Source organism: Carassius gibelio, chromosome B16 (assembly GCF_023724105.1).
Source record: "Carassius gibelio isolate Cgi1373 ecotype wild population from Czech Republic chromosome B16, carGib1.2-hapl.c, whole genome shotgun sequence".
NCBI lineage: Eukaryota > Metazoa > Chordata > Actinopteri > Cypriniformes > Cyprinidae > Carassius > Carassius gibelio.
Window position 1 is genome coordinate 27,931,216 of NC_068411.1, and position 22,428 is coordinate 27,953,643.

A 22,428-nucleotide genomic window follows, 5' to 3' on the forward strand; every position below is an offset into this window, starting at 1 on the left:
ACCTCGGGAGGAGCATGAACTTCATCTCCTTGTAAATAGCTCAAGAGATTATTTTAATCAGGCCAAAATGACTTTTCCATGAATATGATTTGGCCACAGTGGCTCGCATTGAGTCCGGCCCCATCAGGTGACCTCAGGAACGCAGAAAAACATCACGTGTGTCAGGACGGTTTCGCCTGAGATGCAAAAATACATTGTGAAGCCATTTATTCACTCAATGTTACCTTGGTTCTTCCTTAATGCACTCTCCATTGAAATAATTTCATTTTGGGCCAATTTCAGCCTGAAAAAGATCCAATAAATGTTAATTAGGTGAGTGGCTCCAATAACTCCCAAGCTCACCCAACAGGATTGGATGCTGATGTGGAAAATCCTCAGTATCCTGAGGTTCTTCATGGTCTGACAAGTTGAAAACAAAAAGGATAAATGTCTCCATAACAGAGTGAACTTGGTTTTTCTTGAGAGGAACCCATGGATCTTAGTCAGAAGATCTGCAAATGGCTGAACTCAAGATGTTATATAGCATATGCATAACAAAAAGCAAACAGACTTAGCATTAGATTTGAAAAACAAAATCAATACTGACTAATCAATGTCATTAGTTTTGTTAAATTTAGTGTGGAATATCAAGTTTACTATCAGTAGGCAGTCAATCCATTAAACACACTCTTGAAGGGATAGCTCAATCAAAATGAAAATCCCGGCATTATTTACACACACACCCTCATTTTGTTTCAAACAGAACATTTTATAGGTTTGTCATGCCATGAAAATATAGAAACACAGCATGCTGCGGACTAAAGCATCCAGGGATGCGTTTCCCAAAAGCATCATCAACCTAAGTTGATAGTAGCTCCATTGGTTGCAATCAATGCTTTTGTTTATATCAACCCAGACTTTTTTCCTCAAGGGTCCTATTTTTCACGAGCACCAATGTGCTGTTTTGAAAAATGCAGTATGTAAACTTTGTACATTTATATTTGCTTATTTTTCTGAACATGTTCTTACCTTTGAAACTTAGTAAATGCTAATTCTGTGCCCTTTTAACTGTAATTATGTCATTCTGTGTTAAGAATGGCTGTTTCCAAAGGGTGACGCTTCTAGCAAAGACGATAGACTCTGAATAAGTGAAAAGAAAATGGCCCATGAAAAAGCAAAGAAAAACATTTGTTTCTTGATGCAAACCTTTAACAACTTAAACTCCATCTGGACTGTATAAATAAGATCACAGAGCACATACAGTGTAAATCTTTACATCACATAGATGTCAAAGTACCAGACAGATGTGAATGAACTGAACTGAACATGGAAACTAAGTCACAGCAAGGATAATGCCTTTGTATATCCATATGAAAACACTTGCAGAAAATACTTCCTGCAAGTGTTTCAGCATCACTGTAATCCCACTGAAGCTCAACCGCAGACACAACTGTGGAATAAAAATCTAAAACGTAACAGTAATAGTACCTAATGAGTGCGAGAGGAAGCACGGGTAACTCAGATAAGCATTTTTTTGTTTGTTTCATCTTTAATAAGTATTGTAATAAGAAGGACAGTACGACAAAAAACATAGCAAAATAAATGCCAGTTTATTTTATAATGCTATAAGGTGCTGTGATTATACAATATATTTTATAACAATCTTGTCAGTGTCAGAAGTGACAGGAAATGTAGTTAAATGTAAACCCAGCCTTCAAAGAATGCTTACATATACACATGGCAACTCCACAGAAAACTAGACAGAAATGGAAAGAATGATCACATATGTAGATAATTAGATCTTGTATGTCGTGAAATAGCTTTTCAATTTCGATATTTAATTCTGAGTGGTAACTGTGGAACTTCTTCCTACTTTGGATGACACAAAATTCTGTATGGTAGCTTTGGCAAAGTTAAGTATCTTTTAAGGCAGATGGTTTGCATAAAGCATCTTAACACCACCTGGTGGTGAAATAGTGCAAAAAGATAATACTAGTGAAGTCAGTGTTGTTTTGAAATGTTTTATATCTTTATGTAAGCAAAAGACTTTCAATATCCTTGAAAATGAGTAATAACAGGAATATTTTCACTACATTCAAACTCTATGTATATAAATCTAAGGTTTGAATTGTAGAACAGTGTTCTTAGGATGCACTTTTCTGCAGGGAATAGTTCACTCAAAAATGAAAATTTGTAGATGAGTTTGTTTCTTCACGGGAGCAGATTAGATGGAAATTGACTTGTATTCTGGCCAGAAGCAATGGTTTAAAGTTAAAACGTCTTATTGTTGGTTTAGTTTATCACAAACATGCAGATTTTTACTTCTCAAGACATTAATCGATGGACTGGAGTGGTGTGGATTACTTGGGGATTATTGCATTGTTTTTATCAGCTGTTTGGATTCTCATTCTGACGGCACCCATTCACCTCAGAGGATCTATTGGTGAGTAAATGATGTAATGATGCATTTTTACAATGCTAAAAAATCTGTTCCCGTAAATATACCAACTCATCTACATCTGGGATAGTCTGAGGGTGTTATATACATAAAAGAATATTGGAAATCATCTTGCTACTATATTGAGCAGTGTTGCATGTACTGTATATATTTGTTGCTTTATATTTTTGCTTCTCCACCAGCAGTGGCGTCTTCCAGGAGCGGCTTGTGAAGTTCTGGATCCTCCACCGACTGCAAAACCACAATCATGAACACAGAGCAGCTCTCTGAAACTCTCTCACGATCACAGTGGATTTGACTGATTGATTGTTGTAATAGTGCTCATGATACACTACCTTTACATCTTCATCCTTCTTGCACAAAGCTTTCCCAGTCACAACACAGAAACTGATGTTCACACAGAGCTGAAGGACGGACAGCGCTATCATCATGACATCTAGTCCTCGGAGGATCATCTAGAGGTGGGTAAAAATCACAGTGTGATTTGAGGAAAGGTCTAGATGAAATACAGTGCAAACATCGGCTCTAATTCAATCTGAAATAATATAATTCAAGTACCCTTGCCGTTTGTGATCCAGAGTGATCCTGCTCTGATTGAATTGTGGCTTATATAATCCGATAGTTACTTATTTTTATAACATAAGACATTTTTACTTTAAGAACTTCTACTAAAGATTAGATTCATGCAGTACCTTTGAATTACACATAGCATGTGAAACCACACAATAAAATAGCTTTTCCTACACAATCTAATAAATTAAACAAAACAAAATAAACATACCATATTGAGATACTTGTACTGCACACAGATCTGGTTTATCCTCGTCTGTTCAGGGGAAGGTGTTATATCCGAGTAAGACGAGTAATAACTGGTGTCACAATATAGACCATTTGCAGTTCCCTGGTCTATTGAATACAGCACAACAGCTGTGATAGCCAGCGCAGCACTGACTATGTTCAGAATCACTGTGATGACCAGCTGTAAAACACAACAATATAAACTGGTGATGCTCAGAATAACTCCCAAAAACACTGAGAAGTTTATCATGGCTTTGATAGATGACTTACCAGGACAGGACTGGGGAACCTAGCTGCAAGAACAGTCACAATTCCAATTACAAGGACCTAAAAAAATAAGTGTCCAAACATAGTCATTGAAATAAAGAGTGTAAATTAGGTTTCTTGACCCATTAGAGCTTCATATTATGCTAAACAAAAGCATCAAAATGCATCGGATCCATCACAACTGATAACATAAACACAAGCAAATCAAATTAAATTGAAATACATAAATAAAAAGTCATAAACACTTCCTGACCCAAAAAATGTAATAGCGACTTGCTCAGGTAGTGTAAATAAAGAAAAACATCTTATAAAAAAAAATAATAAAACATTATTTTAAAGGAATTATTGCTCTCAAATATCATTAATATCTGATGAAGAAATGTCCACTACTAATATGTGTGTGTGTGCATTTTACGCTCTTTTTTTTATTTGAAAATTATTAAGATGTGTGAATTCCCATGTAAAGGCATTTATTTTTGAGTAATTAAATGAACCAATATGAATACAAACATGAAAATGTGCACATGCATTTTACAGTAGATTTCTCCTTCTCATCCTCTCAAATTTGTTACAGATAAATTTGATATATAGACTCACTCATCACACATGTAATGGTTCGGAAAAATCAAAATAAGCAAAATAAGACAAGTTCTTACCACTCCACCGAACCAGAAGATAATCCCAGATTCTGTAATGTTATTCCATATCCAAGAGCTTTTAAGCAAAATCCCAAACACAATGCTGATGACTCCAACTATTATCTGCATAGTCTACCGCATAAAAAAAACAAAAAACAGGATTTTTGTTCATACACCTCACAAATGAAAAAGCAACTTTAAATAACAAAAGTCTTGTAATGAAAGTCTTGAATAGTTGTTTAATTCACCCCAAGAGCAGTGTGGATGCTCGTCAGCTTCTTTTTCATATTCTGAGACACAGAACACACCGGACTGCAGCAGAGAAAACTCAAAACCTGACACAGTGCAGGCCATTTGCTCTTGGGGTCCGAGGGGATGGTGATGACCGTCAAACCCTCACCTTTAGACACTGTCAGAGACATGCTGCAGACTTTAGCCTTTCAACAGGTGATGAAGGCCAGACGTCCTGTGTGAAGACGAGTCAATTACCATTCTAGTGCATCATCACAACTGGTATAAATACATCAAGATATCAAATCAAGCTTTAGAGAAGAAACTAAAAAGCTGCTTCACCAAAAAAGCCTTGACACTGCTATTGCGAAGTACAATAAGATACAGATCAATTAACAAATAAAATAATGACATAGCGGGCATGTAGTAAGCTTTTAAGGATGAAGCGCCACAATGTTACTTACTGACGCTGAGACTATATTCAGGTGCAACATTTAAAACACGTGACAAGTTACAATCTGATGGAGCAGAGAGGAATTTGGGTACAATGTGACAGTTTGGACTAAAGTTAATCTTAACAGAAATCGTTCTCAGACATTATAGAACAATTTTGATAATTGACAAGGTATGGATGGCGGAAGTAAAATAAACGGAAGAAAACTAACTTAAACATCTAAATCCTGTGACGCTGAATGTGTTTTTTTTTTTTTTTTTTTTTTTGCAGTATTACATATGTTAGAAAGATCTTAAGAAACTACTTAGACTTACCTTGTGAGTAACAGTCCAGAGTGCAGTCAGGATTTTAGGAAAATGTCAAAACTTTAGCAGCAGAGAAAAGAACTATCGGTTCTGATAAGCTGCTTCAGGCCCAATGAACAGTTCGTTCTTTTGATTCGGATATTTTCAAAGAATCGTTTATGGAACCGACTGAATCATTTCGAGCGGTTCTCACAAAAGTGACTCGCTGAACCGTAAACAGCCTTCTTCATACAGTCTGCCTAATAACAAATAATTCCAACATCCTACCTTTAATACAAACAAAAATATTTTCAGCCAAGAGGTAAACTTTAATTTTAGCACTGTAAATACAAGCTACACTATGCTGGATGTCCCGGACATTGTGTGACGCATTGCGCGATGACTCAAATGAATCACTGAATCGGTTTGGTGAACCAGTTCTTTAACATGAACCGTTTATAATAAATAAATAAATAAAACATTTAGAAGCCTCGTTTTTCCGGTCATAAGGCGGAGCTATTTTCTTGACATTGTTAAACTGAAATTATTCTTGCTTATACAGAAGTGGTATTTTCTGCAACAACAACCTTATACCTGAAACTAATAATAATAACAAAAAATAGCACACAAGGTTTTATAACAGTAAGGTTTTATTTTTTTAATTATTATTATTATTATTATTATTATTTATTTTATTTTTTTTGCATCATTGGCACATTCATTTATTAAGCATTTTAATTTATTAAGCATTTATCCGCTGGTTCTTTTCAACTTTTAAACTTTTGACAGCAGCTGACTTGTATGTGATGCACATATACATATACATACTGTATACATATCTATGGTGATACATGCCACCTGGTGGTGAAATCATGCAAACGTTTCAGACATAATTTATAGCCCTTAATTTTTTTATATATATATATATATATTTTATACTTATATTTTTTATTATTTTATTTTATTTTATTTAATTTTGGCCCTTATCTTAATTTAGACTAAAGACAAAAGTAGGCTAGCTTATTGATTTTCATATCCTTTAAAAACGGGATAAAAGTAAATAGCTTTAACAGAAAAAAACCCATCAAATTAAACTATAACTAAAATAAAAATAAATTAAACCTTATTAGTAGTATAAAAACACTAAAATAAAGAAAATATTAATATAAGTATAACAGTAAGCCTATAATATTAAGTATAATAATATCTAAATAATAAAAATAAAAAGTATATTCTACACAGTGTGTCTAAAGATGTAGATAGTGTTTAAAAAAAAGCAAGTGATGCCAGTAAAGTAATTTATTTAAAGGAAAGGGCACAAATAAAAATTTAGCTTTTATATATTTTGAATATAAAATAAGTTGAAGTGCAGCATATTAATTTAATAATTACAGTCAGAAACATCTGCTAATTTAATTCAGTAACATTTTTAATCAAATCCAAGCCTGGAAAGTCCATGGCTATCACCCCAAAACAAGGCTTAGGATTGGTTTTCTTAAATTAATTATCGAGATGTTTAGCCACTTGTATAGTTTAAAACAACACAATCAGCTATATTCTGTTTATATGTGGTGTCATTCAGATGCTAAATAATATTTTATCTTGACCAGTATTTAATATAAATATATATAAATAACATTCTATTAGTTGTAGTTTTCTTTCTTAATGAACCAAACCCCAATTACCTCAGTATAGCATATAAAAATACAATAATTCAGTATTTTATACTCACAACAGCTTTAAGACACAAATAATTTTTCCAGGAACTCCCATCTTCTTCCGTGCCTGAGGTTTGCACAAAATAATACAATTCATTAGTACAAAACTGCATTTACAAAGAGCTGTAAATACAGTACAGAGGCAACATGTATTTATACAAGAATTGCATGGAGGAAACAATGGTCAAATGTTATTAATTTATAGTTAGTTAGATTTTTGACAGTTAAAATCAAAAGAACAAAAATAATTACAAATAATAATAATAATAATATATATATAATCAGAGTTAAGTTGCTCTTATGGTAGCATCACCATGTTGTTGGTTTAATGTTTTACAGGTTTTTCTCAAGCTTTGGTACATTTATCAGAATAAAGTGGCTTCAACTTCCATACCACTGCTTGTGCACATCATATAAGCAATTTCTAATTTTTTAACAAATTGCCAGTGCTTTTGTCCGCTATCTCTAATGTTATCAATTGCTTTTATCATGTGTTGATCAAAATATTATTCTGTTTTTATTTTTATAGTTTTTAGCATTTATTTTTTTATTTTCAGTTGTAATTTTGTTTAATTTTTTAATAATTGGATGTGCTTTTGTCATATCTACTGTATTAGTTCTTGCTCGTTTTAAATATTACTCTAAGTTAAATGTATTTTTATTTAATGACAAAGCAAAATTTCTAATTATAGTTTTATTTTATTTTTTTAATAGATTCAGTTAACGATTATAACCCTGTTTATGAACAGTTCACTTCTGTAAATTCCATGGGCAGTTTAATTACAGATAAAGCTTACCGTATCCTGCGTCTGTGTGTCTCTTGTACAATGTCAGGTTTCAGGTGTATCAGCGCTGTTTTCCCTCCTCGTTGAGATGCTTGTGAGCTCTTCACTTACATTAAAGTAAGCACCCCTTCTTATAGTCCATGGGGTGCTGACACACACCGGCTTTCACACACACACTTACATATATATATATATATATATATATATATACTAACAATTCTATTTCCACCTGCGTCAGTTAATTTCCTGTTTGCATTAATGTAATTCTAACACACTTTTATTTCTTTTTCCTTGCACATTTTATCAAAACATTTAAACTTTCTTTATTTGGGAGTTTGCTATACTGTATGTCAGGGTCCTTTCACTTTTAATGAAAAAGTTTAGTGTTTTGTCTTATCTTTTGGTGAACCTTTGAGTAATTCTACACAGATTAAAATTTTTATTTGAAATTAAACTATGTGAACTGTACGTTTCTAATTTAATTGCTGAAGAGCATTAAATATAAAAAATAAAATAGAATATAACAATGATAGATGTGTTAACATTGTTGAGTGCATTAATAACAGAATTGTGAAATGCAATTTTTGTAGCCTACTTAATGAATTAGTGGGGATTTTGCATCACAGTTTTTACTCATTGAAAGCAACATATATCATAGTTTGCAGCTTTGCACTTTTGTTAGCTCCCACGGCCTATAACCACAAACACTATGCTCACAATGGGAACCACAAAAAGTCCAACAAACATGAAAGCATTAAATAGTCTAACAAGTCTTTCCCTCTACTAACAAAAACTGCCTGATTTTAGTCGATACAACAAAAAGGATTAATGTAGTCCCACAGCAAGTGGATTCAACTTTTAACATTTACAAATTTCATTTCATGTGACATAATAAAACTACATGCAAATGAGTTAATTACAGCTTTTCTTGATTAAAATAAAACATTTATTTCTAAAAGAAGTCCAAAAGTTCCCTTTTCCAGAAACAATTCATTTTAAAAGGCAAGAATGAAGATGTAACTTGGATATTACTACAGTGACATCATTGCATTATTAAAAAGAGAGATGAAATGTCATTCCATTGAAAGGAAAAATAAAAACTTTGTAAATGTGTGTGTTTATCTTTATCTGTGTCACACAGCAGCAGCAGTGGCGTCTTCCAGGAGCGGCTTGTGAAGTTCTGGATCCTCCACCGACTGCAAAACCACGAACAATCATGAACACAGAGCAGCTCTCTGAAACTCTCTCACGATCACCGTGGATTGACTGATTGATTGTTGTAATAGTGCTCATGATACACTACCTTTACATCTTCATCCTTCTTGCACAAATCTCTCCCAGTCACAACACAGAAACTGATGGTCACACAGAGCTGAAGGACTGCTAGCACTATCATCATGACATCTAGTCCTCCGAGGATCATCTAGAGGTGGAAAAACTTCAGTGTACTCTTAAATAGTAATAAAATACACACAAATGTGTTTTACAACACTGAAAAAGACAAATAAATTAAATTGTTACCTGATTGAGATTCTTGTAGTAAAAACAGGACTCAAAGTTACTCATTTTATGGGTAAACCAGTCGTTATAAGATGAATAATAACCATGTTCTCCGTAACAGCTTGAACTGCTTCCCATTGCTAGGTCCATTGAATGCAGCACAACAGCTGTGATAGCAAGTGCAGCACTGACTACATTCAGAATTACTGCGATGAGCAGCTGCACAACACAGACAATGTAAATTGATGTTGCTTAACGGATGAATGAATGCTAAAAACTCTTGATTCACACCTACCAGCTTAGGACGAGGAAACTTCACTGCGTGAACAGATGTAATACCAACAACAAGGAACTAAAAGGCAAATCAATCAAATAAATAGATTGGTCCATCCAAACATGCTTGTTCAAATTGAAAGTCATCAATGATTCACTTTTTGAATGAACTCAATCATTGTACTGCATGAACTTATTTAGAAACATGATGAGAATGAGTAACAACTCTTACCACACCACCGATCCAAAAAGAAAAGATGAAGCCAAAACAACCCATTGTGATATTCATGACACCAACCATTATCTGTACAGTCTATAAAACCAGAGAACAATATTACTGGTACAATATTAGTAGCAGGTTTCAGATGACAGTACATACTAGTAAAAACCATTTCTTAAAGCTGAGAATATCTAAAAGATCTGACTCACCCCAAGTGCTGTGTGAATGTCTGTCAGCTTATCTTTCATATCCTGAAAAACAAACACATCGGACAGTCACATATCTGACACAAAAAAGGACAATTTGCTCTTTAGGTTTAAAGGAAAAGTTCACCCAAAAATGTCTTGATAAATTTGTATAGTAAAAAAACACACAGCTTTTTGCATCACAAGATGTTTGATGGACTAGAGAGGTGTGAATTATTGTGATGTTTTTATCAGCAGTTTGGACTCTCATTCTGATGGCACCCATTCACTGGAGAGGATGCATTGGTGAGCAAGTGATGCTTAATTTATCTAAATTTGTTCTGATGAAGAAAATAATCATCTACATCTTGGATGGCCTGATGGTGAGTATATTTTTAGCCAATTATAATTTTTGGGTGAACTGTTTTTGGGTGATAACAGTTGATCCCTCACCTGAGACGATGCAAGAGTCATGCTACAGCTGCAACCAAACGGAAGTGAATATTGGCTTATTCCACTTCTAGATACTGAGGCTGTTTTGTCCACCAACTGCAAAACCACAGACAAATATGAACATAAACCATGTCTCGTGAAACCAAGAAATAATGTTCTGTCTTTTATAAGCACAACACTGTACCTTTGCACTCCCACCATTCTTGCACAAAGATTTTATGGTCAAAATACAGAAAATGACAACCACAAAGAGCTGAAGAACCGACAGCACCTGGATAAAAAGATCAGTGGATGATTTTTTGAATTGCACATAAGGAAAGTAAAGGAGAATTTTTATATCAACACACCCATGGTAATTAAATGAAATCATACATATGCATGTGTTTTTGTTGCAGTCTTTTGGTACTGTAAATGTTCATTTAACTGCATGATATGATTTAGAAACATAAACATGAACAGTCTTACCATACTGTTGACTGAAGTGGTAGTAATAAAGAAGATGATGCCAAAGCAACCCAACACAAGATTCATGACTGCAACTACTATCTGTACAATCTATGAAGTAAGAGAACAATATTTTATTAATAGTTGAAAGACCTCCAGCTTTTAAACTTGATATGCAAAATTAAGAGTACCTAAGCATCTTATGTATATTTTTTTAAGATATCAAGATTTTAATCAGTACACGTCTCTCACTCACCCCAATAACTCTCTGGGTGTCTGTCAACTTCTCTTTCATATCCTCAGATGCGAAACATACAGGACCATAGCACAGAGAGCTCAGAATCTGACACACCGCGGGCCATTTGCTCTTTGGGTTGGAGGTGATGGTGATGACCATCATTCCCTCTTTATGGGACACTGTCAGAGTCATGCTGCAGATGGGAGAAATGGACTTCAACCTTTCCTCAAGATAAACAAACAAGCAGGGCTCATGCATCAGAAAATCACAATGACCCAAATGATCCGTTTCTTATGATAGTTATGTAAATTCATAACAGTTTGTTTTCCTTGGCCAAGTTCTAAAATATGCCTAATTATTGAAACAACATTGCTGAGTGTCAGTTTCTCGTCGACTGCATCAACGTTTCTAGGAAGTGAATTCACCTGCTTGTTAAGCAAATTACTTTTGTTTTTGTTCTTTACTTTCAAAATGTTTCTTATATTTTCGAAAGCACTTTATACTCACCTTAGTGTATTAGTATATATTGTAAGTCTATAAGATGACTCTTTCCTGATGTGTTGAAGGTGAAGCTGTTTTGTCCTTGCCTGATTCCTGTCAATGATAAGGTTTCATATTTTCCTGTTTCACTTGAAATTTACATAACTCGTCAGTATTTTGCTCTGTTGAAACGGCTAACCAATATGAAGCCACAGCATGTAGGCAATGAAACAGATGATCATGTGTGGATTTCGCAGCACATTTTTCAGTGAAGCTCCGCAGTTTAAAAACATCACACGATGGCAGCTTCACTTTCTGTACTGTGCGTCTCAACTTTCCATTTACGTTTGCAGCGGTTGGTTTTCCGATGGTTTGTTGAACTCTGAAGAGAGGAGGTTACACTGTACTTTTTGGGTAATTCTTTGTACTTTTGATTGGGGTTTTATAACTCCTCTAAGAGGACATGGTAATAGAGAAGAAAAAAGAGAGATAGAGATAAAAATGTATTTCAGCGTTGTGCTGCAAAACTGCGTTCTCCGCAAAACATTTGCGTTCTTTTGCAGAAGTAACGGGTTCCCCGAGCTTTGCATTCGCGCGAAAAATGTTTTTACTCCCAAATAGTTTTTCCTTCAATCTTTTTATTATTTCTGCCACAAGAAGTTTTTCACGGAAAGGCAAATGCTTCGTGAGAGAACGCAAAGGGGTATATTTATATATTTTTTTCCCCTCCCATCTGCTTTCTTCCATTTATATACATTTGAATTAAGAATAGCCTAGGCCCTAGGGGCTATGCATTAAAGGGTTACTCCACCCCAAAATGAAAAATTTGTCATTAATCACTTATCCCTTTTTCCAAAAGCTTTGTTTGCTTCGGAATAGAATTTAAGATATTTTGGATGAAAACTGGGAGGCTTATGACTGTCCCATTGACCCCCAATTAAGTTACTCTGTCAAGACATGGTCAGAATAATGTTATGTAATTATTTTTGCTTTTTTTGAATACAAAAAGTATTCTTGTCGCTTCATAACGTTACTGTTGAACCAATGATGGCATATAGACTATTCTGATGACATCTTTCATACTTTTCTGGACTTTGACAGTGTAACTTACTTTGACAGTGTAACTTATAGAAACTATTTAAACTGAACTGAGATGATGACATCACTGAATTCAATGAATTGCCTTTAACTGTCATCTTGCATTATTGACACACTGTTTTTCTAATTAATGTTGTTCAGTTGCTTTGGCAATCTTTCTTGTATAAAGCGCTATATAAATTAAGGTGACTAGCAGTCTATGGGACAGTTACAAAGCCTCCCGGTTTTCATCCAAAATATCTTAAATTGTGTTTATCTTAAATTAATATCTTAAAATTAATTCTCGCATATATTTTAAAATATTCTGTGCTGGAAACTTTAAATATTTGACATACTTTTGAAAATCCAGCGTTTAGCTGATCCTGATAAGTGCTCGTCATCACAGTTGTAAACACGACGGCTTTCTTCTTTCGTGAGGGGGTTTGGTGCCATGGTATCTTTGTTTGCAAGTGGAATGTTAAAGAATGCGACACACACGTCTCGCTGAAATCCTGTAGAATTCAACCAATCCAATGACGACTTCGACACTCCTGAAGTGAAGACTTTTGTTTCCCATATGCATCAGATGTTGAGCCAATGGTCCGTGGGCGTGACATCTGAGGCTGAGACTATGCTTCACGAGGCATCAACTCTCCAACCTATACAAAACCAAACCTGGAGTTATTTTAAGAGTAGGCCTATAAACCCACACAACCACTTTTGCACATGTTTTCCATTTTAATTACTCATTGAATTTTATTTTATTTTTTTCATAGAAATGGGAATCCTATTATAACTTTAACTGGGTTATCATCAGCTGCTATTAGATAATCAAACTGATGTTTATTAAATTAAATGTTTTAGGACAAGCGAATATGTTTTGAAGAAATATCGATATCCTATTTCTTATATACACACAATCAAAGATAGTGAGATTTAAAACAACATGTGGTTGACTTTCATAGCTATAGGGCTTTTAAAAAACCTGACATAATTTGAAATATTCTTTTATTATTATTTTTATTGTTGTTGTTGTCAGATGTGAAACAATAGGGAAGTTGTAAAAAGTGCTACAGTCATTCATTCTGTCTATTTATTTATTTAATAAGCTAGCAACTCCAAAGATCTCAGCAAAATTGAAAAGACAATAAAAGGTAACACCCACTAATCTGAATCTAGCCTTTATATAGAAAGAGAAAGGTTAAAGGTAGAGTGGGGAAAAACGCCCCCAAATGTTTTTTTCCCCAAAATAACCACAAGAGAAAGTCAAGATCATTTTTTATTGAAGCCAAAGTCTACATTGACAAGAGTGATGTAGAAATATTCACCATGAAGCTTACACTGGTGATGTATCTGAGAGAAAACTGATTTCACAGTGAATGATCTAACTTTCAGCTGTAAGAAAAAAGTGTTTTAAAGCTTGTTGTTTTGAAGAACATCACAGTTATATATGAGAACAGTAGGACCTGGTTTGTGTGTTTACTCCCAATCTGCCCTAATTATAACACTATTTTTGTAAAAAAAAAAAAAAAAAAATATATATATATATATATATATATATATATATATATATATATATATATATATTCTCTGAAACTCTCTCACGATCACAGTGGACTGACTGATTGACTGTTGTAATAGTGCTCATGATACACTACCTTTACATCTTCATCCTCTTTGCACAAAGCTTTCCCAGTCACAACACAGAAACTGATGGTCACACAGAGCTGAAGGACGGACAGCGCTATCATCATGACATCTAGTCCTCTGAAGAAAATCTGGGTGGGTAAAGAGAAGAGTGTCAACATTTTAAAAATGAAAATCATCCATAAAGCCTGTAAGACATTTACAGTAAATCAATAAAACACAACTTCTCCCTTTCATGGTTTCCCTATCCACCTTTATCTTCAATGCTGAAGTAAATCTATGGGTGAGACTTCCGGTTCATTAGCCGCTAATGAGGAGAATAACAACGTGCAGTAAACGGTAAGCTGTTTGCAGTACAAACCAGTCTGCACATAATTAAGATAATACATTCTTAAAATAATATGATAAGACACACCAACTTTCAATATCAAGCAGCAAAATGAACTGTTTTGTTCAGCTTATAATCGCTGGATTGAGAGGATGCAGATGAGACCAGAAGCCAGACCACAAAATTTACAAATGGTCGTGCCCGTTTTTACGACAAGAAAAAGGTGGATACCTATTCAGAAAACCTGGGGGAAAAATTTTTTTATATTGATGGCTTTTTATGGTGCTTTTTTGTACTTTGAACTGTGAGCATGTTTAGAAGAATTCATATGCTGTAGCTAGTCTTACCTCATCTAAAGAAAAGAAAGATAATCATTACCTCGATGAGATTCTTGTAGTACAGACACATCTCATTTATCCTACTATCTTCAGGGGAAGGCGTTCCATTACCATAAACATAACCATAGCCATCATAACGTTAATAGTAGTTAATGCTGGTTTCACAGTTTTCATATGCATGGTCATTTGCAAGGTCCATTGAATACAGAACAAAAGCTGTGCAAGCCAGTGCAGCACTGACTAAATTCAGAATCATCCCAAATATCAGCTGTGAAACACAAACAAAAATGATATATATATATATATATATATATATATATATATATATATATATATATATATATATATATATATATGTAATTGGGACTTTTAAACTTACTTTTTTCTCACAATTCTGAGTTTATACCTAACAATTTGGATTTTTTTTTCTCACAATACTGAAGAAAGAAAATCTGAATAAACTGACTTTCTTACAATACATTTTTCCTCACAATTGTGAGGTAGTTCTGACTTTTCTTCTCAGATTGGGGGGGGGGGGGGGTTATGTCTTGCATTAGGTTTTTAAAATAAAAATAAAAAAGGTACTTGTGACTTTTATATTAAAAAAATCTGAATTTTTTTCTAAGAAAAACGTTTAACTAAAAACTAAAAAGTAAAAAAAAAACTATAAATTAAATGTCTCAACTGTGTGATATAAATTTTGAATTGAGAAAAAAAACCTAAATGTTCAGATAAAAAGTCACTTTTGTACCTTGTTTAAAAAAATATTTTTTTTCCTGTGGTGGAAACGGTGCAAAGTTTCTTGGGTGAACACAAAAGTTTGGTGAGTAAACACAGAGTTTCTCAGTCAAAAACAACAGTTTAGCAAGTGAATATATGTGTTTTAAAATTGCTTTTAAAACATTGTACTAACGTAATCTAAATCAGGGGTCTCCTAATCCTGCTCCTGAAAATTGCAATATTAAGAAACGTAAAAGCGTTGTGAGCATCTTACATAGAATGTTTATTAAGTTCTGTCCAAAAAATATCCAAAGTGTGCGAAAATCACAAGACCTGAAAATATCAGAAATGTATTTTGGAATTAATATAAATGTCAAACTCACTCCAAGAGCTGTGTGGACATCTTTCAGCTTCCCTTTCATTCCCTGAGATACAGAACACACTGGACTGTAGCAGAGAGAACCCAGAATCTGACACAGTACGGGACATTTGCTCTTTGGGTTTGAGATGACGGTGATGACCGTAAGTCCTTCACCCCGAGACACTGTCAGAGTCATGCTACAGCACTGAACAGATGTGCGAGACAGTAGGTAACAAAAGCCAAACCTTCTATACTGCAAGAAACAAGAAGACCAGCAAATGATTACCATTGCAGGAGAATCCAATCATATATTGAAGAAAAAATAATAATTTACGAAGAATTTTAATAGATTAATGGAATCAAACGTTTTTTTTTTGTTTTTTTTTACTTTTATGATAGAATATAAATTAAATGTTACATGCAATATGAATATGAATAATCTTTTTTACTCATATACAATTAACAAGCTAAATGGCCACAACCATGATAAGTTTCAATGTATTGTTTACATTAATTACATTTTCTTGTATTAACATTTGCAACTTCAAACAGGAATTACAAGTTACAGCTATACTTCTAATCATTTTTGAGGATCTAAATGCATAAATTGCATGTCATGTTTTCAGCACATAAGTGTTTTAAAAAACATTTAATACATTGAGCATCATAACCTAGTTGTGACAAAAAAATTTAAGCATCTTAAATATTATACCTTTTTAATGTTCAAATCAAATCTATACAAATCATTCTCAAATCAGAAGGCCTGAATTTTTTATTTTTTTATTTATTAATATCTGATTCACTCCAAGAGCTGTGGATGTGTGTCAGCTCCTCTTTCTTTTTCATATATTTTCATATTTATTATGGTCAAAGCCTCATAAGATAAAGACAGGATAAGGCTCAAGCATCCAAAAAGCACAAATCCCAAAAGATTTTTATGTAAATTCCTAACGTTTTGTTCCTCTTCACAAACAATTTCTAGAACATGCCTGATTATTAAACAGCATTGCTGACTGTTTTCTCATTGACTGCATCAACATTTCTGTAAGAAGTGAAGGCAGATGTGTGCTTGCTAGAAAGTAGTCATTGATATTTAAGTCACACCATTTACATTGTTCTGTTTAATGACATGTACATTTTACAGATCTTAAGAAACACAATAAACTCAGACTTACCTTATGAGTAAATGAGTCTACAGTATAGTCCGGCTGTAACTTAAGACATAATAAACACTACTGATATTAACAAATATTTAACAATACAGCATACAGCTAGTTTTATGTATCTTTTTGTGATTCATATATATATTATTCACTAATATTTAAGCACTAATATTTATATAAATAAACATGCCTTGTCTACAAATACAAATAGTAAATCTTTATTTGAATATGGCATATGCATAATATAACATAATATTGCACTCTACAATATTTCTATGAATGAATCTTTGACAGAGACTATCGGACAATCACTGTGTTGATAGTTAGTAAGTATGCTGACATCATCCATAGCAACGAGGTCAACCCACCCTTACTCTTAGCTTAAGACTTCTGTCTGTTCTTTAGAAAAAAATTTGTCTCAGCAGCATTGTGAATGGGTTTTAAGAAAAAAACTCTTAGCTAAGAACTTTTATTGCTATTTAGGAAATCTCTTGATGAATACGGACCCTGATCACTTCATCATCAGTCTGTCTGGAATGACATGAAGAAACAGAAAAAACTGAGACAGACTCAATCCAGAAGGACTGTGGCAATGTCTCCGAGACACTTCAAGAAACCTTCCTGCAAAGTGTTCCGATAATATGTATATATGTATGGATATATCTATATTAGTTGTTGTACAAACAAAGACTTAGTAGGGAAGCTGTAAATGAAAAGGGATGATGCCAAAGTGCTGCAGTCATTTATTTTTAAACAAGCAATCCCAAAGATCACAACGCAATTTAAAAAGGCAATAAAAAGTAACACCCACTAATCCGCATGAAGAGAGAGAAAGATAAACCATGACACTTTTGTAAAAAGAAAAAAACAAGTGCAAATCAACATGCAATTTAACAGTGTTGAATATGGAGGAGATCTGCTTTAAATCATTTCACTATAATATTGAGACACAAAGTGCCACTGCATTACAAGCACAAAGAGTACGTTTGATGATTTTGTGAGTTTATCTGTGTCACACAGCAGCAGCAGTGACGTCTTCCAGGAGCGGCTTGTGAAGTTCTGGATCCTCCACCGACTGCAAAACCACAAACAGTCATGAACACACAGAGCAGCTCTCTGAAACTCTCTCACGATCACAGTGGATTGACTGATTGATTGTTGTAATAGTGCTGATGATACACTACCTTTACATCTTCATCCTTCTTGCACAAAGCTTTCCCAGTCACAACACAGAAACTGATGGTCACACAGAGCTGAAGGACTGCTAGCACTATCATCATGATATCTAGTCCTCTGAAGAAAATCTGGGTGGGTAAAGTCAAGTCAAGTCTCCTTAATGTCAATTCTTCCACATGTACAGCAAATACATACAGAGAATTGAAAATGAGTTACTCTTAGAACCTTAACCCCTTAAGTGTCACCCCCCCTTTTTGGGGGTAGAGCTGAAAAGGGCATGTCCAGATTCAAATTAATGTAATTCTGGAACGGTTTGGAATATGAACCTAATTTTGGGCTCGTTTTTAAAAACACACTTGGAAGTTTCTTGTACATGTGAAAGAAGTTGAATAAAATGTAAAATAAAAAAGTTATAGGTGTTTAAGTTTGTTGTAATAAAAAATAATAATTTAATATTTATTTATATTTTATAAAAAAATTAAAAAAAAAGTATGTGTTGAATTTAATTTCATGTCAAATGAAAAGCCTAAAATCTAAAGAAGTTGTGTTCCAAATTTGACATTGATATCACAAAAAATGAGGTTTCTGTGTTATTTGTAGTTGCTATACCAACAATGTCCACTAGGTACTAGTCATGCTCCTTGTATGAATTGTAATGGACGACTGATTTGATTTTTTTTTATTCAAAAAGCAATAAAACTTTCTAGATAGGTTGTAAATGATTTTTTAATCAAACATAGCTACTAGAGTGTTGTTACAGAAACTTCATACATGATCATGATCATATTATCACATCATATTATGATCATACATGAAATTGACATTCATTAAATTTTTTACTGAATACTTGCAACATCAATCATAGATATACAAATATACATATTCAATTTATTCTCAATTTTTTTTTATAAAAACTAGAAAAGATGTTTTGTCTGAATTATTGGCAGCCAAAAAAATATAAGAAATATATACTTTCGTGATTGTATATGTATTTATCAGCTTTTTGTAACAAAAAGCAACTACTTTTTTTTTTTTGCTAAATTTTCTTGTCACAAATTTATGAATTACTGTCACTACATAATTTTAAATATAAAACAGTGGTCAAATATAAAAAATACAACCTCTAAGGTCTCCAATGATATATAGTTTGTCAAGATTAGTTTAGGTTTAGTATAGAATATTACGGTTTTAAATATGCAATGGCTTTGGGCCCACCGGTGGGCCAGTGACACTTAAGGAGTTAATGCATACACATGATAACACTAACTGTAGAGCATAAAAAATACAGATATATACAGATTAAATATAAAATACAACTATACAAATAAGGGTGAGTAAAAAAAAAGAGTGTAAACATTTTAAAAAGGCTTTAAATGTTTTAAACCTTGAAAAAACATTTACAGTAAATCAATAAAACACAACAGCTCCCTTTCATGTTTTACCCTATACCTATTCAGAAAACCTGGATAAAAAGCACATAATCTGGACAATTTTTTGCTTTTTGTAAAAACTGTGAGCATGTTTGGAAGATTTGATATGCTGTTGAAGTCTTACATAATCTAAAGAAAAGAAAGATAATCATTACCTCCTGGAGATTCTTGTAGTACAGACACATCTCTTTTCTCCTATCATCTCCAGGGGAAGGTGTTTCTTTATAAGGATTTCCATCATAGCGTGAAGAATAATAATTTCTGGTTTCACAGTCTTCGTATGAATGATCATTTGCAAGATCCACTGAATACAACACAACAGCTGTGATAGCCAATGCAGCACCGACTGCATTTAATAGTATCCCAATTGTCAGCTGTGAAACACAAAGAATATATATATATTTTTTTTAATTATTATTCAATTATAATTAATTTATTTGAATAATTTATAATTATTCAAATGCTTTTGATAAGTTTTTATGGGAGTATAAACCTCTATAGGTGGAGGTTGACACCCCTTCTTTTTAGCCAAGTACCAGATAATAGGTGGCATGTCATAAAATGTTTTTAATATGTCGGAAATTGTATTTAATGTGATTTATTGTTTTTGAAGTGCTCCAATCAGATTGCGTATTTCATGAATCATTTGATTCAGATCAAGACACTTACCAGACAAGAAGAGGGAAACTTCGCTGTAAGAATGCACACAATTCCAACTACAAGGAACTATAAAAAAAAAAAAGTGTTTTTGATTTTGAACATATGATCTTTTTGACAGGCACAAAACAACGTTAACTTATTTAGAAACATAAAAAATATCTAAATGAGTCTTGAGTCTTACCAAACTTCCAAGCCAAAAGGGTCCCTGGCCTATTCTTTCCATGACAAACCATGACCCGAGGCATTTAAGCAGAATACCAGCCACAATATTGAGGACACCAATTATCATCTGCACAGTCTGATGAACAAGAGAACAATATAGTTCAAAATATACCAAGTAGGCACAATGACATTTAAAATCAACCAATCAAATGTTTTGCTGTCAGTGTGGACAAACAGACATTTTTTTATTGGTATAAATAAGTATTTGCACAAAGTTCAAAAATGCTTCATATTGTTTTAATAAATTACATTTAGTTGCACAAGCCAAAAAACTAATTGCAACTAAAATGTACATTTTCCAAAACTAATACTTTTAACTAATCCAAAAACTGCACATAATGTTTTTGTACAGAGCACCTTAGCCAAGGGGACATACCGATTGGGTCGAAAAATTTATATAGGAAGAAAAAATATATTTCAATAACTTTGAGTTTTCTCACAAAAGTGTTACTTTCCCCTCAAGTTACTTTGTGTTTGCTTACAAATACACTGAAATACAGTTTTTCCTCTCACTTCATACTCTTTCCATCACAAAAGTATGTAAACTTGTTTTTTGCCATGGAATAATAATAATTGGGACTTTTTATCTTAAAATTCTGACATTTTCCTCAAGATTCATATCTCACAATTTGGATTGCAAGATATAAACTCTTATAATTACAAGGTTCTAATTTAATTATTTTTTTCTAAAATGCTACAAATAATATCAATAATACAATTCTTAGAAGAAATTTTTCCTCACAATTATGAGGTAGTTCTGACTTTCCTTCCAAGAAATGTCTGGGTTATATCTTGCATTGGGTTTTTAACATAACAAGAAACAAAATAATTGTGAATTTTATAGCATAGTTCAGAATTAAAAAAAAAAAAAATTAATTGCAAGATATAAACTCGCAGATATAAAGTAAAGAGTCTAAACTTTGTTAATTTAGAATTGAGAAATTTCCTGCTCCTGGAAATTGCAATATTAAGAAACGTAAAAGCGTTGTGAGCATCTTACATAGAATGTTTATTAAGTTCTGTCCAAAAAATATCCAAAGTGTGCGAAAATCACATCACCTGAAAATATCAGAAAAGTATTTTGTAATTCATGTAAATGTCTGACTCACTCCAAGAGCTGTGTGGACATCTTTCAGCTTCCCTTTCATTCCCTGAGATACAGAACACACTGGACTGTAGCAGAGAGAACCCAGAATCTGACACAGTACGGGCCATTTGCTCTTTGGGTTTGAGGTGACAGTGATGACCGTCAGTCCTTCACCCCGAGACACTGTCAGAGTCATGCTACAGATGGAAGTGATGGACTTTAAACTTACAGTAGGAAACAATGGCCAAACCTGTTTGTTAACAGAATGAAATAAGAACAGCACATGATTACTATTGCAGGAGAATCAGTTTTCATGTAGGCCTCTATCATAATATCAGGAGGAAAAAATAACTTTAACACTTAAAGACTTAAAACAGGTTTTTTTAGGATAGTACACAAATGTAATATTCTACACGGTATATTTGACTATCAAAACAGCATTGCTGACTTTATGTAGGTGCCTACATAAAAGAACAATGCAAAAATCCACCTTGGCTGTTTCATATAAGGAAGTTGTGGTGCAGGTTGTTTAACCACAGTTTGTTCATTATCTTTAAAGTTCTAGTCTATGAAAAGTATATGCAATTATTGTTATTAAACTTATGAAATACCATGTTACATTAAACTCACCTCGTGTGGCACGTCTCAGGTTCAATACAGAAGAGTGAAAATGGCAGACTCTCTGTGGGCTTCTTTTTTTTTTTTTTTTTTTGAAGGAGGAGGAGGCGGAGTTTAGATTTTTCCCGGCAGTGACTTCCTCATAGACTGTAAACAAGTATAAAAGGAATGTTGTTCATGAATTAATTTACAGTTT

At 33.4% G+C, this 22,428-nt stretch overlaps 1 protein-coding gene across 8 annotated transcripts; it reads right to left on the reverse strand.

The window, feature by feature from the left end:
• Positions 1-1,566: 1,566 nt before the first annotated feature.
• Positions 1,567-22,397, reverse strand: tmem176l.1 (transmembrane protein 176l.1). Of its 8 annotated transcripts, XM_052578628.1 has the most exons (12): positions 11,605-11,672; positions 11,433-11,519; positions 10,944-11,145; positions 10,709-10,798; positions 10,428-10,514; positions 10,244-10,339; positions 9,815-9,856; positions 9,618-9,698; positions 9,408-9,464; positions 9,134-9,331; positions 8,916-9,035; positions 1,567-2,668 (listed from the first exon to the last, which is right to left on the reverse strand). In XM_052578628.1, exons 3-12 carry the CDS (start codon positions 11,115-11,117, stop codon positions 2,597-2,599), a joined length of 1,017 nt encoding a protein of 338 aa, XP_052434588.1. In that variant the 5' UTR covers positions 11,118-11,145; positions 11,433-11,519; positions 11,605-11,672; the 3' UTR covers positions 1,567-2,596. The 8 variants fall into 8 exon arrangements, with proteins under 8 accessions (XP_052434588.1, XP_052434589.1, XP_052434587.1 ...); XM_052578629.1 differs by having other exon boundaries at positions 10,944-11,118; positions 11,433-11,739; XM_052578627.1 differs by having other exon boundaries at positions 11,433-11,739.
• Positions 22,398-22,428: the final 31 nt, after the last annotated feature.